Source organism: Amblyomma mixtum, chromosome 9 (genome assembly GCF_055824585.1).
Source record: "Amblyomma mixtum isolate Tamu chromosome 9, ASM5582458v1, whole genome shotgun sequence".
Lineage (NCBI taxonomy): Eukaryota > Metazoa > Arthropoda > Arachnida > Ixodida > Ixodidae > Amblyomma > Amblyomma mixtum.
Window position 1 is genome coordinate 111,409,118 of NC_143020.1, and position 17,034 is coordinate 111,426,151.

Here is a 17,034-nt window from a genome sequence, read left to right on the forward strand (position 1 = left end):
CCTGACACTCATTACATACTTTAGACAAGCCAGATTAGACACAGTTGAACGTATGTTGAGAAAAATGCATCACAGACAAAGCGATGGTGTCGGCATCTTCTAGCGAACAATGAAAACTGCAAACGCGTGTGGCGTCTGCTAAGCTGTGGTTGCCTCAGTAATGGTAATCCGCTGCTCTTATTTCTTTTGAACTATAGGTTACCGCCTAATACTGGCACTGATCGTGTCAGATGACGCAAAAGGGCTTTTCAGTGTTATCGAACGACTTTTGGTTTGTCAAAGAACACCTTAAAACGGCAGGCTAACTAATAGCCTAACTTGCTCCTCGGTGCACTACGCTTCGGCGTGCAATCACAAGGTGGCGCAAGGCGAAGTCGTCGCAGTGGCGGGAGTTTTGCGATCAGCTGATCCCAAATAGCTGCGCTCTTCTAAACTTAGAGGAGCACCCGGGCTCCGTCGGGCACTCAGGGTGCTGTGGGTCATGGAAGAGGACGCAGGCACGGCAGCGCAAACAGCGCCAATCGAACCGATTAATTTGGTGGTCATCGGCAAAGATGGAACCGGCAAAACAGGCAAGTGCTCACCCTGCGAGCACGCGCGCACGATTAGTGCGTTTTCGCTGAGGAAAGTTTGTTTGTTTTCAATTAGGAGAACTAAAAACAGTTTGCTTCCGTAAACTTGTACTGCTGAGGCTTTGGCGACGCGCGCTTTCGGACTGGAACCGCATTAATTCGTGAGGTGCGTTTTTTGCGCGCTGGAATGCGGCTACAACTGTCGCCATCTTGCGGCGTACTTTTCGCGTATGTTATGGTTTTCAGCGCCTCCAAGACAAACATCTCGCGCATATGTGGGCTGTTGCTTGATAACCAGTGAATTTACGATGGGCCCATTCCGTTCTGTTTGTTTTCACAGAAGGCGGCTCGCTTGCATGCGTACTATATGGACCAGGTGTTACATAAGTATATGCGCTGTTCGAATTACTGCGCTTCGTTTTGTGTTCTGTTATAATGTATATATAGATTGTTTATGCCTGACGTACGATTCGAAATTTGCCCTTGTTCCACAACATATAGACTGAAGATAATCACTGCGAAATACATTCTGTTCCCCAAGAACCGCAACAGCGCGAACTCGGAAATATTGGGGAGCGAAATTTCAGAGCAACGGAAAAACGAAATAGTAGTGATTTATGTGACCGTTATTCGTTACCCTCGGAGAGCATAAAATGATCAAGTTGTCAGCGAGTCCATGCAATTGAGACACCTTCCAAATATATAATTGTTAACAGCGCTGGGTTATTAGCAAACGCCGAGTTCCTCGAGTCTGAGGAAGGTTTTGGAGGACTTCTTTACCTCATATTTCTTTAAAACGCCGATCCTGGCTGTTCGGTGCCGCCAGGTGCGTTTAGGTGTCATGCTCTGGTAACCACAGCTTAATTTTATCGGCTCAATCCATTTCAAAGTGCTTGATACTCTCTCTAAATGGCATATTGTCGCGTACGTTTATAGCGCACTCATTTTTTTTTTCCACGCGGTGACGGACGGCAGTGGATATTGCTTTTTCGCTGCTAAGATCGAAAATGAAACTGCGTCCAAACGCGCTCAGGTGCCTAACGGACTACGAATAAAGTTATCGAAATAAGCGTATAATATACGAAGCAAATTTAAAGCTCTAAAATGTCGAAGAAAAATTAGTATTGCTGTAATTGCTCGTATAATGGGCAAAATTGTTTTCCAAAATACTTTTGCAAGTTTAGGGGGCAAATTTATGACGCAGGGTAAAACATAAAAAAACGAAGATGTAAATAGCGAAACAAAATGAGTCTGATGGAATATATACTTCGTAATATATACCTGCGCTAGCAGTGCATTCGCAACGAGCGCATGGTCACGTGCTTGGCGCTTGTCACGTGGACGGCGATGGTGACGTGATGACACGTGACCGATCACGTGACCACGAATCCGGAACATTCACATGACCGGATGTTTGTAGTCGACGGAATGTGGGGCGGAATTTTCCACTCTCATGCGTGTTAAGGAAGGCATGTGCACTGCCCCCACTGCTTCCCACACGTAGTGCATGCCTGCGTCATGAGCCTGATCACGTGGTCCAGACATGCGTTGGGTTTGCTACACTGACGATGGAAATGCATGGGGTTCGCTGCAACAATCTTTGTCACTTCTTCGCAATAAGGGCGTGCAAAAAATGTAGATGATTTATTGCCCACATTTTTCTGTTACGAAGCCGACGGCAATATCTTTCACCTCAGAGGTAGTTTCCTGTGCAGCTGTCGCAGGTAAACACCGGGTGCACTTCAATACACCTTGTTTGGTGCTAAGATGGGGTTAATTCATTCAGTGGTTTTCATGGTAGTTATACTTTACTACACCTTGCTTGGTGTGAAAAAGCGAGTTCTGCTTTACCAGCGGTCGTGTAACTATCCTGTTCAACACATTCTTTGCTGCTAGAATTTCTGTTTAACCGCTTTGGTAGTAGTTATGCTTCAATACATCTTCCTTCCTGCAAAAAGGGAGCCTTCTTTGAAAGGAATTGGTGGAAGTTTTAGGGTGGTATCAGCGGTGCCCGTGTTTTGTTAAATATTAGTTTGGTTTATTGGGGTTCAACGTCCCAAAGCGACTCAAGCTATGAGGGACGCCGTATAGTGAAGGGCTCCGGAAATTTCGACCACCTGGGGTTCTTTAACGTGCACTGACATCGCACAGTACACGGGCCTCTAGAATTTCGCCTCCATCGAAATTCGGCCGCCGCGGCCGGGATCGAAACCGCGTCCTTCGGGTCAGCAACCGAGCGCCATAACCACTGAGCCACCGCGGCGGCGTTTGTTAAATATTAAAACCTGCGGACAGCGATGGGAGAAAAAAAGTTAGCTGCCTTGTGCGGCTTGTCCCTCTCTGATCGTGCACATCTCTGAACATTTTGATTTCACATTTTCTCTTAGACGAGAAGGCTGTGTTGAAAGCGCACACGCAATGAATGACACAAGCTCTATGAACCGGTTTTCATTCTTTGTCAGTCGCAAGACGTAGTTATTTTAAACTCAAGATGCACGACCGAATTTTCGGCACCTTGACAGATCTCGCAAATAGAATGGTCTAAAAGTTGCCGTTTTGTCTGTTGAAACGTTGTGAATGTCAGATTAATTAATATCAGAATGTGCCAGGTGCTGTGCGCTCAGTAGTGGCTACCCGCGAATAATTCGAGTTCGAGAAAAATTCCCTATGCACACTTACCCCTGCAGTTACGTACGAAGCGCGCAATAGGCATTGGTGTATGAGAGTGTGCAACGAGCAGTTGAAATGCGTATGTGCAGATCATGCAACCTTTCACACAAAACGGATCCAGGCAGAACGGCAACGGGAACAATGTAGAATGTCTATGAAATGCGTGTACATCAGGGCGTGTACACCAGGACGGCTATGAAATGTACGAAATTTCTAGAGTAGTACGCCATTAATTACAAGTAATCGATTGCTATAGTCGGATGTAACTCAATGATTAATGAAGCTGTTTTACCCCGTCAAAGGACCTCCTTCCAGCCAATGGCATCGGCCGATTTGCATGAGTTTGCTTGCACTGGTTACTTTTTGCAAGGGGTAACGTTCTTAGTAATCCAGTTATTTTATTTTTTCAGTGATCGAATACTAGTAATCAGTTATTTTTTGTTCGAAAAACAAGTTGCAGCAACCGGTACAACTTGGAGGACCTGACATGGGTGGCAGACACTTTAGTACTAGCGCGTAATACATGGTCTGTTCTGAAAGTAGTAGGACTGGTTTTTTCCTGGGTGAACCGGCGGACGAGAGGTGGCCTGCTCATGCAGGATCGTTGAAGGGGGATATTGGGAATGCAGGGGAAAATCGGCAGTCAGCTCTCGGCCGTTGAAGAGAGGAGGTCGCTTGTATTGTGAACCCCTGTCGAAACGTCTCGTCACGCAGAATCGTCGAGCGTTTACTGGATCAGCGATACGCGATCAAATTTTGAGTAAATCTTGGTAAAACGGGCAAAGAGACTCACAACATGATTAAGGAAGTCTACGGCGACGCTTCCGTGGGTAGATCAGGTGTTTTTGAGTGGCACAAGCTTTTCCGAGAAGGTAAGGAAAGAGTGGAGGAAGACGACCGCTTCAGACGCCCTTCGACCAGCAAGACCAACGAAAATGTGTAGCGAGGGAAACATTTACATAACAGTGATCGTAGAATGAGTATCAGAATGATTGCTGATGACTTCAGCATTCCTCAAACCCAAGTTTTTGGGATCGTGACAGAAAACTTTTCCATGAGGAAAGCGTGCATGAAGTTGGTGCCGGGAGTGTTGTCAGAGGAGGAAAAGGCCAACCGGTAGGATCATCTTCATCATCTGAATGAGGACCCCGATTTTTTGTCCAGCAGAAGGCGGCAACGCTGCCTCAGCCCCCCTACAGCCTCGACTTGGCCCTGCCAGACTTTTTTCTATTCCCGAGAATAAAATCGACGCTGGAGGGGAAGCATCACGGATCGGTAGAGGTGGTTCAACAGGCCGTGACGAGGGAGCTAAACAGCATTCCGGTCCAGGCGTTCCTGTAGGCGTACGAAAACTGTAAAACTCATTGGCAGCAGCGTGTAGGTGCGGAAGGGTGCTACCTTGAAAAATTGTAATAGTTTGTACTATTCCTTTGAATAACTTTTGTTTAAAAAAATCAGTGCTACTACTTTCAGAACAGACCATGTATGTCGGGCTGCTGAAAATACGCGCGCGCTAGGATGGCCGGGCACGCAAGCCTGAACTGTCTGCATTTGACCTGTCCTATGTTGTGCACTTAGCACTTCTTCACAGCGGCACAAGATAATGTTACGATTAGTGAGCTGGAACTTTGCACCCTCAGAGCACGAACAACGAAGAACGGCGCTTTGTTAAACTGCGAGCTACGAGGTCTTCGGGTACGTTACAACTTCGCCTTTCCCTCCAGCGCGTACTCCGATAGTACACTCTACCGATAGAACCTTCACTCATGTTTTTACACGGTAACGTAAAAAAAAAAAAACCAAGAAAGCAAAACTGCTGGTAAAAATCAACAGCGTATGCACTCGACAGCAGATCAGGGAAACCGCACCGGCTTATTCTGACCAATTGTCTTTTGGTAATAAAAGTCGCAAATAAAGTAACGTAATAGTAAACGATTGCGCTTTTTGGAATTGTTCGTTTACTTCTGAGGGGCTGTAAATGACCACAGAAATCGGTTACATTTAATGTGAAGTAATTGCGATTGTAATACCAGTAACTTGTACAAGATGAGTAATTTTTACGGAATTCCCATTTTACATGTTGCTATAGCGCGAATAAACAGTTAACAGTTGCATGCTAACTAACGTGCGTCTATAGTCTAGTGCGTGTCCTTTCTGTTTCTCTGCCTCTGTCCGCTGTTTTATTAGCGCTAGTTAACATGTCACAGCCAGTGTCCCAGCACCAACTAGCCCAACTTTCTTGTTTAATTCCTATTTTATTGTCAGAACAGTCCGTTACAAGTCGTCCAACGTACTCGTGAGACGAACATCATCACCAGCCTGACTACTCCCACTGCAGGGAAAAGGCCTCTCCCATGTCTCTATGATTGACCCTGTCCTCCTTTGCCAGTTGCGGCCACCGCCTATCCCCGCAAACTTCTTAATCTCATCCGCCCACCTAACTTTCTGCCGGCCCCTGCTACGGTTGCCTTCTCTTGGAATCCACTCCGTTACCGTTAGTGACGAGCGGTATCTTGACTTCTCATTACATATGCCCTGCCCAAGCCCATTTCTTCCTCTTGATTTCGACTAGGATGTCGTTAACCCGCGTTTGTTCCCTCACCCACTACAATCGTATAATTGAGCAGCAGAAAAGAAACAAAGACGTTGAAGAAACAAACAGACGAGGACGACGCTGCACTGACAACTCCACCTTATTAACGAACGTACAAAACTTGTATGTTCAGACCCGGCCCAGATCAAACACGTGCTCATTCTAGTCCGCAGTTCACCGTCACCCAACTCTCTCCCGTATAGATTCCAAGCCTGCGCTTATACAGACCCGAGCATACTGGAACACGGTTTATAGTCGCGGGGCCTTACCCCCCTCTACTTTCCCTCGGTGGGCGTATTATTTCGGGTGCAGAGCAAGCAAATAGCCTCTCCTTGGCGGAGAAAGATGGCGGCGGGTGAGTGTGATAAGTGGACAGAGGTCGTTTACGGCAGCCGCCATCTTCGGGGAGCGGGAGCAATTTCTTTTCCCCGGTGTTCCCTCAACGGGGCACCATTGTCAAGACTCCGGACTGCCTTCTGCCGCTGACATGTGTACATACACATGTTCTGCCAAGCAGGAAGTTGGGGGGCAAACAGCAAATCACTGCTCCGGTCCCAAGGAAAACTCGTGGTTCCCGGCGAACTGACTCGCGTGCTTTGAGGCTGGGGCGAATGCGGCGTTGAGTGCGGCCGAAAGAGAAGGCGGGGAAAGGGCGCGAAGATTTGACGGCAGGCAGCCGGTACCGGCTCGGTGTTTGGACCCTACGCGGGGACCCACGATCGAAATAGCCGCGAGCCGCGTTCTGCTTTTGCTGTGGCTGTTTTGCGGGGGCGACGTATGTCAACGGCTCGGAAGCAAGACCTCGTGGTGAGTGTGTGTGTTGGCGATAGGCATTCGGTCGGTGGGCGCGACCGACAGGGAGTAGGTCCGCGGTTCGATTCTCGGGGGATTCAGGGTCGAATCTGGACTGATAAACTTCGCTGAAATCCAGGGCTGAAAAACTTCGATACCACTGTGGCGACCTGCTTTGGAGCAATGCGAAAGCAAAAGTACACATGCTATATCGACGTCCGTGGCTGTTCTGACGTCCATGCACTATATCGACGTCAATGGCTGTTTTCACGTCTAAGTGTTTTTTTTGTCGCACTTAATTAACTAATTAATTACACCTCATCAACCAAATTTTTCTCACGGCAAAATTTTATCGCACACTATCTGTCGCAGTCACACTTTCATACATTTATCTTCAAAGAACGGCGTAATCATGTGGACAAATTTGCGGACACTTTGCCCACTCGACACAGCCATATAATGCTTTCGAACTGATAACGATAAAAGCCGGTAAAATATATCAATTTTGCAGTGTCAGCTCTTGTAGCGAGCTACCCCCACCCCGACATCTCGTGGTAGTTGTCGGCATGAAATGAAGGCATCATTAAGCAAGGTTACATCACCCATATAACCAATACCTCGTATGACCCATTAATTGAAAACCATTCATTACCCATTTATTCATGGGTCACATTATCTAAGTAGTAGTAGTAGTAGTAGAAGACGTTTATTCGGCCAAAAGTTACAGGCCGAGCATATCGACCGCCTGGGCGACCAGAAGTCGCTGTTCTTACATTACTCTTCCACATCCTCGCAAACACAGGTTACGCTGAAAGATTAGAGTTTTAGCATAAAACATACCACTCGACACCGCTTAGTGGTACCGCGAGCCTCCGATGCGCTTGCGCAGATTCACTGTGGTGCCAGCTGTAGGCTAGCTGCCGGCATATCTGCCGCGTCAGAGCCACTAGGGGTGGTATACGCAGTGCTAAAAGTCTCTGTTAGATATATTCCATATGAACTTCTTTGATTAAGTTCAATTTTCTTTTTTATTTCGCTCTTTGTGATTGACTCAAGCAACGTACTCCACGCCCACTCCATCGCTAGGCTCGTGGCAATTATGAAGTAATACGGGCGGGGCGTCTCTTTCCGACAGGCACTAAACCTCCCTTGGACGTCGTGCAGACATCCTGAACGTCCCTAGGACGTCCATGGGAGTTTAAATGGCCATTTGGTTGAACTAATCCCGAAGAACATAAAGGCAAAAAAAAATAGAATGGAATCAAGAGGTATCGCTATATACCGATGTCGCTATATACCGGGTTTTGCTTTGAAAGCAAAAAAAAAAAGTAACACCTTCCAAACTTTTTGTCATTTCCTGAGGCGAACTGCAATAGCGATAAGAGAAATGGCTTCGCTACAGGCGCTGTGGCATGTACGTTGCAAGCGAAAAAATTTCCAAACGAACAAATGAGCAAATAAACATAGTAAGATAGCGTATTCAAGATGCTGTTAAAACGGAAGTAATTAAGCTAAGCACGTTATCGCGCTGCCGCATAAAAAATTAGGACAATGCCGGCTGTGGTTGGGCGTTATGATCACGTGAATAGGGCTACCCAATGGGTGACGTGATGTCGAAGCGAAAGGACATGCAGTGTTCATTTCGGGGAAGGGCAAACCACTGGTTTCCATGGCTGTTTTTGAAGACGATTTTGATGACTGAGGGCGACTGTCGTCCTTAAAATAACCCTCCTCTCCCCCCCCCCCCCCCCCCCCCCCCCCCCCAGAAAAAAAAATAACCGAAAGCCGCTGCGATGGCTCTACGGCTGTTTCGGCGCTCTGTTAAGCAGATAGTCGTGAGTTACATACCTGTATGTGGAGACCCCATGCCGAGAAAAAATTTTGTTCGTTCCAGTTGCGTCGCAGTTTCGGGTGTCAATAATATCAAGTCTTCATGATTGCATCTTGATCGGCGCTAAAGTAGGGATAGCATTAGTGTTTTTGGCGGGAAAAGAACAAAGGAAAACTAAAAAGCGTTACCGACCGTAAGTGGCACTTCTTCGCTCAGGGCTGACGCCTGCATGATGGACGGCTTGGGGAGAGAATAGAGGGACAGTAAACGAGTAAATAAAGATGTAATAAAAGAGAGAGGAGCGTGAGAGACAGAAGGACAATGCGCAGAGCTTCGACGCAAGCGAAAGAACTCAGGCGACAGTCTGGGTCCTTGCATCTGAGCGTCCTGCATAGCACAGAGCGAAGAAATGAGAAAAAAAAAAGATGTTGTGTCAGAAGTGGGATTCGAACCCACGCCCGGAAGACCGGACTGCGACCTGAACGCAGCGCCTTGGACCGCTCGGCCATCCTGACAGCACGACAGCGCTCGCAATCTGGCGGGATTCCAAGCAGCACCTCCTGTCAAAGAACGCGTCGAGGCTGAGAGTTTAAGGTGTGCAAACTGTCAAGGGGACAAAGGATTCACTTAAATGAAACAACGGTTCCCGATTTTTTCTATGCCAACCGATAGGGTCAAACAAAGTGCCATGGCAGCCGCCGTGTTCACTGAAATGTGTCGTGAAATCAGAGGCGGATTTGGGTGGTGGGGAGAGGAGGAATTTCACTCACGAAAACTATGCGGAACCCTATTTGTTCGACGTAAAAAGTGTAAGAAATGCATGGTTCACATACCCTGTACCCGCATATCTTGTCGCTACCTTGTCGCTAGCAGTTTGGCTGGCCGCGCATACGTACTGAGGCCTCTGTTTTGTTTATTCGTCTTAATTACGCCCATTCGTTTCCCTTGTGCTCGCTTCCCGTGTGCTCGTTTCCCTTGTGAGCGCACTTGTGCTCGCTGCCGACGCAGTATTCTGGCAGTAAACGGAAGATCTATGGTAATAAGTAGCCTCGGTTGTTCTGAGTACTTCCGCCTTCACTAGCTGTTCAAATAACGGTTTTCAGGTTGGTCCACAAAGTAATGACCACATGAGTAGGGCAGTGGCAGTTTGCGCCATCTGTGGTCACGTGCTTTAGTTATTTGGTGTGGGGCGTTGTTCAGTACACGGCTTTTGTCAGTTTTTGGCCCCACGAGAAAGCAAAGAGAAAATTTTAGCTGGGTCCCACTCACTCATAATTCACTTACGCGCTCTTCAATCAGTTACTAGGTCATTCATATGGGGACCCGAGTAGCAAGGGCTTTACGAGTTACACTGTGTGCATGCTGAATACCTTATCTTTTGCCTTATGTCTTGACTTTTCTGCTCTTTCTTATCATTCAGCCCTTATCGTCCGGCTCTTGACACGGCGCTTCATCCACGAGTATGACCCCAGCCTTGGTGAGTTGAACCCTTGACTGTAAGTTCGTGAAAGGGAACACCAAAATTTTTGCGACATATTTTGTGGCGGAGATTCTGTAGCTGCCATTTAGTTGTTGCGTTGTGCGGACCTCTGGGGCGTCAGGAGGTGGTCGCCGAAGCAGAGACGTGACGAAATCGAGAAAAATTAATGACGATTCATTACATGGCACAAATGAAAATTGAAGATCTGAACACGCATTTTTATGCCTTACACACCGTCAAAGGAAGTCCTTCGTACTCGAGGGAAAAAAGTTGGACATATCAGAAGGTCACAAGCTGGCAAAATACCACGTGATGACTTCTGTTTATAATATCTTTCGCATTTTCCCAAAGAGAGAACAACAAAGTTTTATGGTGTGCATCATTGAGGAAAGAAACCTCACTAAGGAGCGTTACGTCACGAGGCCATCCTGCGCAAACCAAGCTCTCTTGAAGCCATTCGATTTCTCCTTTCTCTGCTCGGGCACGCCAAAGTCGGACCTAAGGGGAGGGTCGCATGGGCGTCCGGAGGGGGGGGGGGGGCAAGGGGGGGCGGCTGCACCCCCCTGGAAAATCACTCACTCGAACCGTGAGTGATGGCCGCACGCCAGGGGCGGTGGTGCGCTCAGCCAAAAGGGTAAAAGCAGCCCCGCTTCGACGCTTGGTCACATCTGCGAAATGCCGCGTCCGGGCGCGCGTCGTTCCGCCGTTTTCAAACCACGCCACCGCCAGCTCTGCTGAAGGACGACCTGTTGCAGACATGCAGCGGCACCGGCGAGCATGTGCTTCGAGCCGTCTTGAGATGGGTGTCTGTTTCTTTGATCTCTAGAGAGATAGCGACACGGAGGCAGACAGTGCACAGGGCACAGGTGGTGGTGGTGGTAGTGGTAGTGGTTTATTTAAAAAAAAAATAAAAATAAAAAGTGAAGCAAAAGAGTGTTGCCGGCCGCGGCAATTGCTATCTAATATCTTAAGCACCCGAGCTGCAAGGGAGAGGATAGTGAGGAGAAGTATAGAGGGGAGCGACAGCGAGAAAGGACAGGGGAGAGCTTTGTACACTATTTACAAAATACAAAAGTAATCAAGTTCGCGCCGCTCGCGCGCTAAGAGGGCACAGGTCGCTCGCTAGAATCAGGATACCTTCGTACGCCGGCCACCGATGAATTCTTGAGGGGGGAAGGACAAATCAGCCGTGTCCACCCCCGCTTTGTCGGGCTGCTCAGGGGCAAGCGGGCGACGAGTTGGCGCTGCCGCCGCTCGCTGTCTCCTCCGATCCACGGGAGAGCTCAGTGCGGTAGAAGCGCCGCTTTCAGAACCTTCGGCAAAGGGGATTAGCTGCTTTTGTTCACGGCGACGCAGTCTCCAGAGGCGCCCCCACACCAGCGTTCCTTGCGTCTTCTCCGAAAACCAGCGCCTTTGGTCAACGCAGCCCGATGGCGCCTGCCTGGCTCGCCTGTCACCTCTGGCTGGGCCTCAAATCACAACAGCGCCCATGTACTGTGCGTGTCAGTGCATGGTAAAGAGACCCAGGTGGTCGACATTATCCGAAACTCTGTACTACTCCGTCCCTTATAGCCTGAGTCGTTTTGGGGCTCTGAACCCCATAAAAGCACAAAAACAAATTTTCCGACCGAATTAGTTGCGGGTGTCCCTTCCCCTCGGAAGTCGCGCGGCGTTCCTTACACCCCAAAAGTGCGCATTCGTGGATATTGTGGCAAGTAAGCCCTTGCACATGTGCGCGCCTCTGTGTTTGTGCTTCGGTGTTTTTAGTGGCGGGTTGTCAACGAAGGTGAGAACAACCAAGACAGCGGACGAGAAAACGACGAGCGGCGAGCAGTGTGTGTGCGGTTGCTCGACTGTGCGGATGCGCGAGCAAGATGGAGCGAGGTGTATGAAGCTGCGAGCGTGCATTTATCTTGTAAATAAGTTTTCGTTGTATATAGTCATCTTTTGTTTTCAACGTACTCGTTCAACCATTTTTCCAATCAATATATATGATGACTGTGCACTGAGAGCGTGTAATGAAGCACAGAAATGAATTTATCACCCGTGTAACTACGCAATTCGCCCAGAAAAATCCGAGGCGCCTACAGTTGCTGTTCAAGGAAGACTGACTGAGTGACTGTAGTTGCGTGTTTGTGAACATATTGCGCTGTGTGCTGGTCATCAATTCGGGTGAGTCGAGAACCCGTATGCAGTAAGACTGAGCACTTCGAGTATTGATAGTATCTTTTTGCATTTTTATTAATTTTAATTGTTTCTTTGTTGATAAACTCCAATGTATCTCTACAATCCGCGCTTTAATTTGCTGCTTGTAATTTTCTTTCATGTGTGTATTTTACTTATTTTTTATTTATATATAAATAAATAAATTTACTCCGCAAATAGTGCCTTTTCGCTACGAATATACCCCCCCCCCCCCCCCCTCCGGCGCCAACAACCAATGGGCCCCCCCCTGAAAAAAATTCTGCGGACGCCCTTGGATGGTCGAGACCCGGCTCTGACCCATGAAACGCGCCACAGCGTGGGGCCGACTTTCTCTTTCTAATTCTTATGACTATGCTTCTAAACTGTCACGTGGTGCTCCCTACTGACGTTTTCTTTCTCCACGATGTCCGGCCCTCTAAGGGCTTCTTTCTCACAATGCTCTTACATTCTTCTACCGCATTGGCCCTCACCGCGACCGCACCGATGGCAACGGCAACGTGCAGTCAGCGTGTACCCCTTCACGATCGAGGACGACGGCGAGGCCCTCACCATGAACCTCATGGACACCGCGGGAAAGGCGAGTGCATACCTCTGCCTCTTTGTGCGTCGTCATCATCATCATCATTATCATATTCATCGGCCTGACTACACCCACTGCAGGGCAAATGCCTCTTCCATGTCTCTCCAATATGAAAAAGAACAGTCAGTGTGCTCGTCGGGGCGAACTTAGTTATTTCTGCACCGACTTTGACATAGGATATGAATATTCTTCAGGTGAGTATCACTGATACAGAAGAACACACAGAAAAGAAGATAAAGTGGGCGGTCAGAGGTTTCATGAAAGAAGACACGAGAATATCAAACCAGTCTAATTCAGCTACATACCACGTGTTATGGGCATGCCAGAACAACCCAGATATTCCGAGAATCAATAACCCAACAACTAGGACTGGGCTAACCCTTACGAGGTGTTACCATTATGGTTGCCGCCGCGGTTAGCTAGAAGTAGAGAGGGTGTGTACGGAAGTGGTGACAACTGCTTTCGCTAAATATGCGGCAATGGCTTTAAGGTTACTCGGAAGTTCAAGAATAGTCTCTTTAAACAGATTCCAGATCTTCTTGAGCAGTGAATGGCTTATTTTGTGTTTCGTTTTGAACATCAGTTCTTGGCAGTGCCGTGGTCATGCCTTGTATAGAGGGTTGGTACCACCTAACCACCACGCTTCACGTGAACCCCGTGAGGAGGCCTGCAGACAGGCGTGGTCGTAGCATGGCGGCGCCAGGGTCGCAAACGCCTCCGTTCGCGTGTAGTGCAGGCTGGAGGCCAGCGAGGTGGAGTGGGGTGACGGCTTCCTGCTGGTGGTGTCCCTCACCAGCCCCGAGTCGGTGCGGGCCGCCGAGCTGATGCACGCCTGGCTCCAGGACAGCGCCCCCGAGAAGCCACTGGCGCTGGCCGCCACCAAGAGGGACCTCGTACAGGTACGTGTGCGATGAACATGCGAGCAAGATTACTCTGTGCCGGACAGGTTGTGGGGATTGGCAACAAGGGCGCCGCAGTGGAAAGGCTCGGGTATAATATCCACCACATGTGGTTCTTTAACTTGCATTGGCATCGCACGGCACCTGCCGCGGTGGCTCAATGGTTAAGGCGCTCGGCTACTGGGCCGGAGGACTGGGGTTCTACACCGGCCCCGGTGGCCGCGTTTCAAAGGAGGGGAAGCGCAAAAAGCGCTCGTGTGCTGTGCGATGTCAGTGCACGTTAAAGACCCCCAAATGGTCTAAATTATTCCGGGGTCCTCTACTGCAGAACGTCATTCTCTTTCCTCTCTCACTCGCTTTTCTACTCCTCCCCTCACGGCGTGGTTGAGGTGTCCACCTTGAAGTGAGACATTTACTGCATGCACCCTTTGTTTTTCTCAGAACCAATCGCATGGCTCACGAACACTTTTACACGTGTGTCCCAGGTCTCCGTCGACGGGAGTGTTCTTGACGGCTTCTGTATTGATGTGATGCATGGAACGCACTATATGTCTAGATTTTCATTCTTCCCGTGTAGACTTTCCCTGTGTCCACTCGTTTTAATGCTTTAGCATTAGGGCTACCATCCCGGCAAAACTGACCCCAACGTGACTTTGAGGGAATGAAATGTGGAGGGGGGGGGGAGGAGTTTGATCTTTGGAGAGCGGACGCAAAGCTGAGCCCACAAAAACCAGGAGTTCCTTGGAACGCATTTCTACATAAAAAAAAAACGATTTGCACCTTTCTATATGCAGCTGCAAAGCCAACGGGAACAATTAAAGGAAATTCGGAGAACACATAAGCTCTGCCTTTTTAAGGTATGACGCGACAGCGGTTCCCTTTGCCCACGCGCACACGGGCACTGTTTCCTCCTTTACAATCACAATCGTTCTGTGACAGACCTCAAGACACAGATATACAGGCCCCTCTTTAACCAAGCCGTATGACCGTGTCTGCGTAACGTAGCGGTAGCGTGTCTGACTTGCAACCAGAGGGCCTGAGGGTCAGGGATTGCCGATGCGTGGTTGGTGTGGCTGGCGCCACCTATGGGAGCCTGTCATAATCGACTAGTCCTATTTTTCTGTCACGCCAACAGCAACGTCGACACCCACTTTTCTTCGAGACGGGGCCTTTACGCTTTCGCGTAATGTTGACTCCATAGCCTGATGCATTGCAAGGTTGATAGCAAATGCAGTAACTGCACCTGTCGCCTCTCCCTCTCTCTTTATCATTATAATATGCAGGCTCGTGCGGTCAGTTCTCACGAGCTGTCGCAGCTGGCCGAGCGATGGCGTTGCGACCTGTACGAGACTGCGGCCACGGGCGACTACGAAGAGGTGGCTCGGCCGTTCCTCGAGCTTGCCCGCAAAGCCAGGACGCTCAAGGAGCGCAGGCAGCTTTTTCCCAACCTGGCGCCCGGACTCTGTGCAGAGCTGGCCGAGGGATCGAGAAAGCATTACAAGGCCAGACAGCTCACCAAGTGACCACGACGGCGATAGCGGCGCTGCTGTCGCCTTTGTCCGGGCGAGCCCCTATCGCCGCCCACCGGGGCTTGTCCCGTACTCTCTTCATTCCTTGTCCCGGACAGTAAGAAGTGTTGAAGGGAGACACAGTTAACCACCATCTGCACACTGAACTGAATAACGTATGGTACAAAGAAAGGTGTTGAATCCGCATTTCTGCCTCCGCGTCTTACAAACCACGGTCGACGGATCCTTCAACCTATAAAGGAACACTACCTATACCGCTTTTTCTATACCACCCAGATCTTTAACTTTGGTTGCAGCATGTACAACATGAAAGATGCTGGCTGCCCGAAGCCTCACCTCAGCACACACTGTTATCGCTTTCTCGACCTTACATAGGCTATCTATAAATAAGCTTCTTACCATGCTAAGACTAAGGAAGTTACGGTGACTACCTCTCGCCCCTCGTTCCTGTCGTGCTCCCAGGAAAATCCTTCTTGAAAACTTGGTCTTAACCAGTCAGGCCTTCCATATCTGTGATCTTTCCCATGATTCTATTTTAAAGTCAGAACGCACTTGTTGCGTCCATCGGTCATGCAGTTCACTTTGGCGTCCGTTAAAAAGTTTGTGTGCCTTTGGACTTGTGGTCTTCACCACCTATACACTCGGCCGCGTGCTAAGAAACGTTGAAGCGCCTCGTAACGAGATGGTTGATCAACTGTCCAGTGGCACAATCTACCCACAGACTAGCGCCTGTCCTGGTAGAACTCCCCCCTTCACCCTGAACCCATCGTCCTTCAGGAGCAAGGTAGTCATCGAAAGGCTCTTTAACCGTTCCGAAATGAGTGCAGCATTCCAACACCTTTTTCCAAACTCCTAGTCCGCAGAGACGCCTGTGTGATTCTTCAAGCTGAGGCGCGCAGCCTCCCAATCACGCCTTCCCACATACCACGCCGCCGGACTCCCTTTCATCCCTCGAAGCGCACTCTTCTCGGGACCGGCACTCCACACGTGCCGCGGGTGTGCACACGAAGCCTTCCGCGTCCGTGACGGATATGGCAGGTTTCGTCTACACGTTTACCTCATCCCCTCCGATACTAGACGCCATTTTCTTCAGCAGCGGCTCGATCCCCTTGAAGGATCGCATCCATGGGCACCTTAAGACTTTTTTTTTTTCCTTCTTGACCTAGACTTACGGTCTCTATTTTGAGTCAGGCTCCATTTAGTCCTGTTCGTGATTCTGACGTTAGTTGTGAGGAAGCTCGGTAGGCGTTGCAAGAACCAAAAACTTTGAAATGTGCGTCAGGTAAGCTTGGGGTTGCAAAGAAACTACACAGGGCATGTCAGACGGAAGGGGTATATAAAAATTCATAGCAAGTATAGCCGTAGCCGGTGGCCTGGGGGTAATACGAAAACATATTGGATTCTATGCGAACATGTGATTGCACGCCTGTACAGGTGCTTCGCATCAAGTGAGGTTCATTAAGCAAAATTTGATTCATCGCTAGGGCTGAACGCCTTTTCATCAGGGTGGAAACTGAGTGGATGGTAGCTTTCTCACAGGACACAGTTTTCATTAACAGTTTGCGTAACTTTGTGTTGATCCCTTGTCTTTCAATAAGACTACGATTACACGCAATGTTATTGACCTCCCTGTCAGTATGAGAGGAGGGCAGCGCAAATAAAAACGAGAAAGGCTATTGTTCTGTGACCAAGCTAAGAGTACGCCGCTTCAATACTTTCTACCATGTATATGATAACAAATAAAATGTATTTAAAAAAGTTCTGGCAGGTTTGTAAATGTCATTCAATTTGCAAGGATCGCATTTCGCCTTCGATTCTGCCGCGCACACCAGCCACTTGGAACCCCAGATGGTTGAAAGCAATCCGGTGCATCGTAACTGGTA

At 48.9% G+C, this 17,034-nt stretch overlaps 1 protein-coding gene and 1 non-coding gene across 2 annotated transcripts; one reads left to right on the plus strand and one right to left on the minus strand.

Moving 5' to 3' along the window:
• Nucleotides 1-393: 393 nt before the first annotated feature.
• LOC149330732 (ras-related and estrogen-regulated growth inhibitor-like) lies at nt 394-16,913 on the plus strand. Its single transcript, XM_089559943.1, has 5 exons — nt 394-572; nt 9,879-9,935; nt 12,647-12,720; nt 13,455-13,622; nt 14,906-16,913. Exons 1-5 carry the CDS (start codon nt 482-484, stop codon nt 15,143-15,145), a joined length of 630 nt encoding a protein of 209 aa, XP_089416069.1. The 5' UTR covers nt 394-481; the 3' UTR covers nt 15,146-16,913.
• On the minus strand, nt 8,890-8,973 carry TRNAL-CAG (transfer RNA leucine (anticodon CAG)). The gene has a single exon. It is a non-coding gene; the product is annotated as a tRNA-Leu (tRNA).
• Nucleotides 16,914-17,034: the final 121 nt, after the last annotated feature.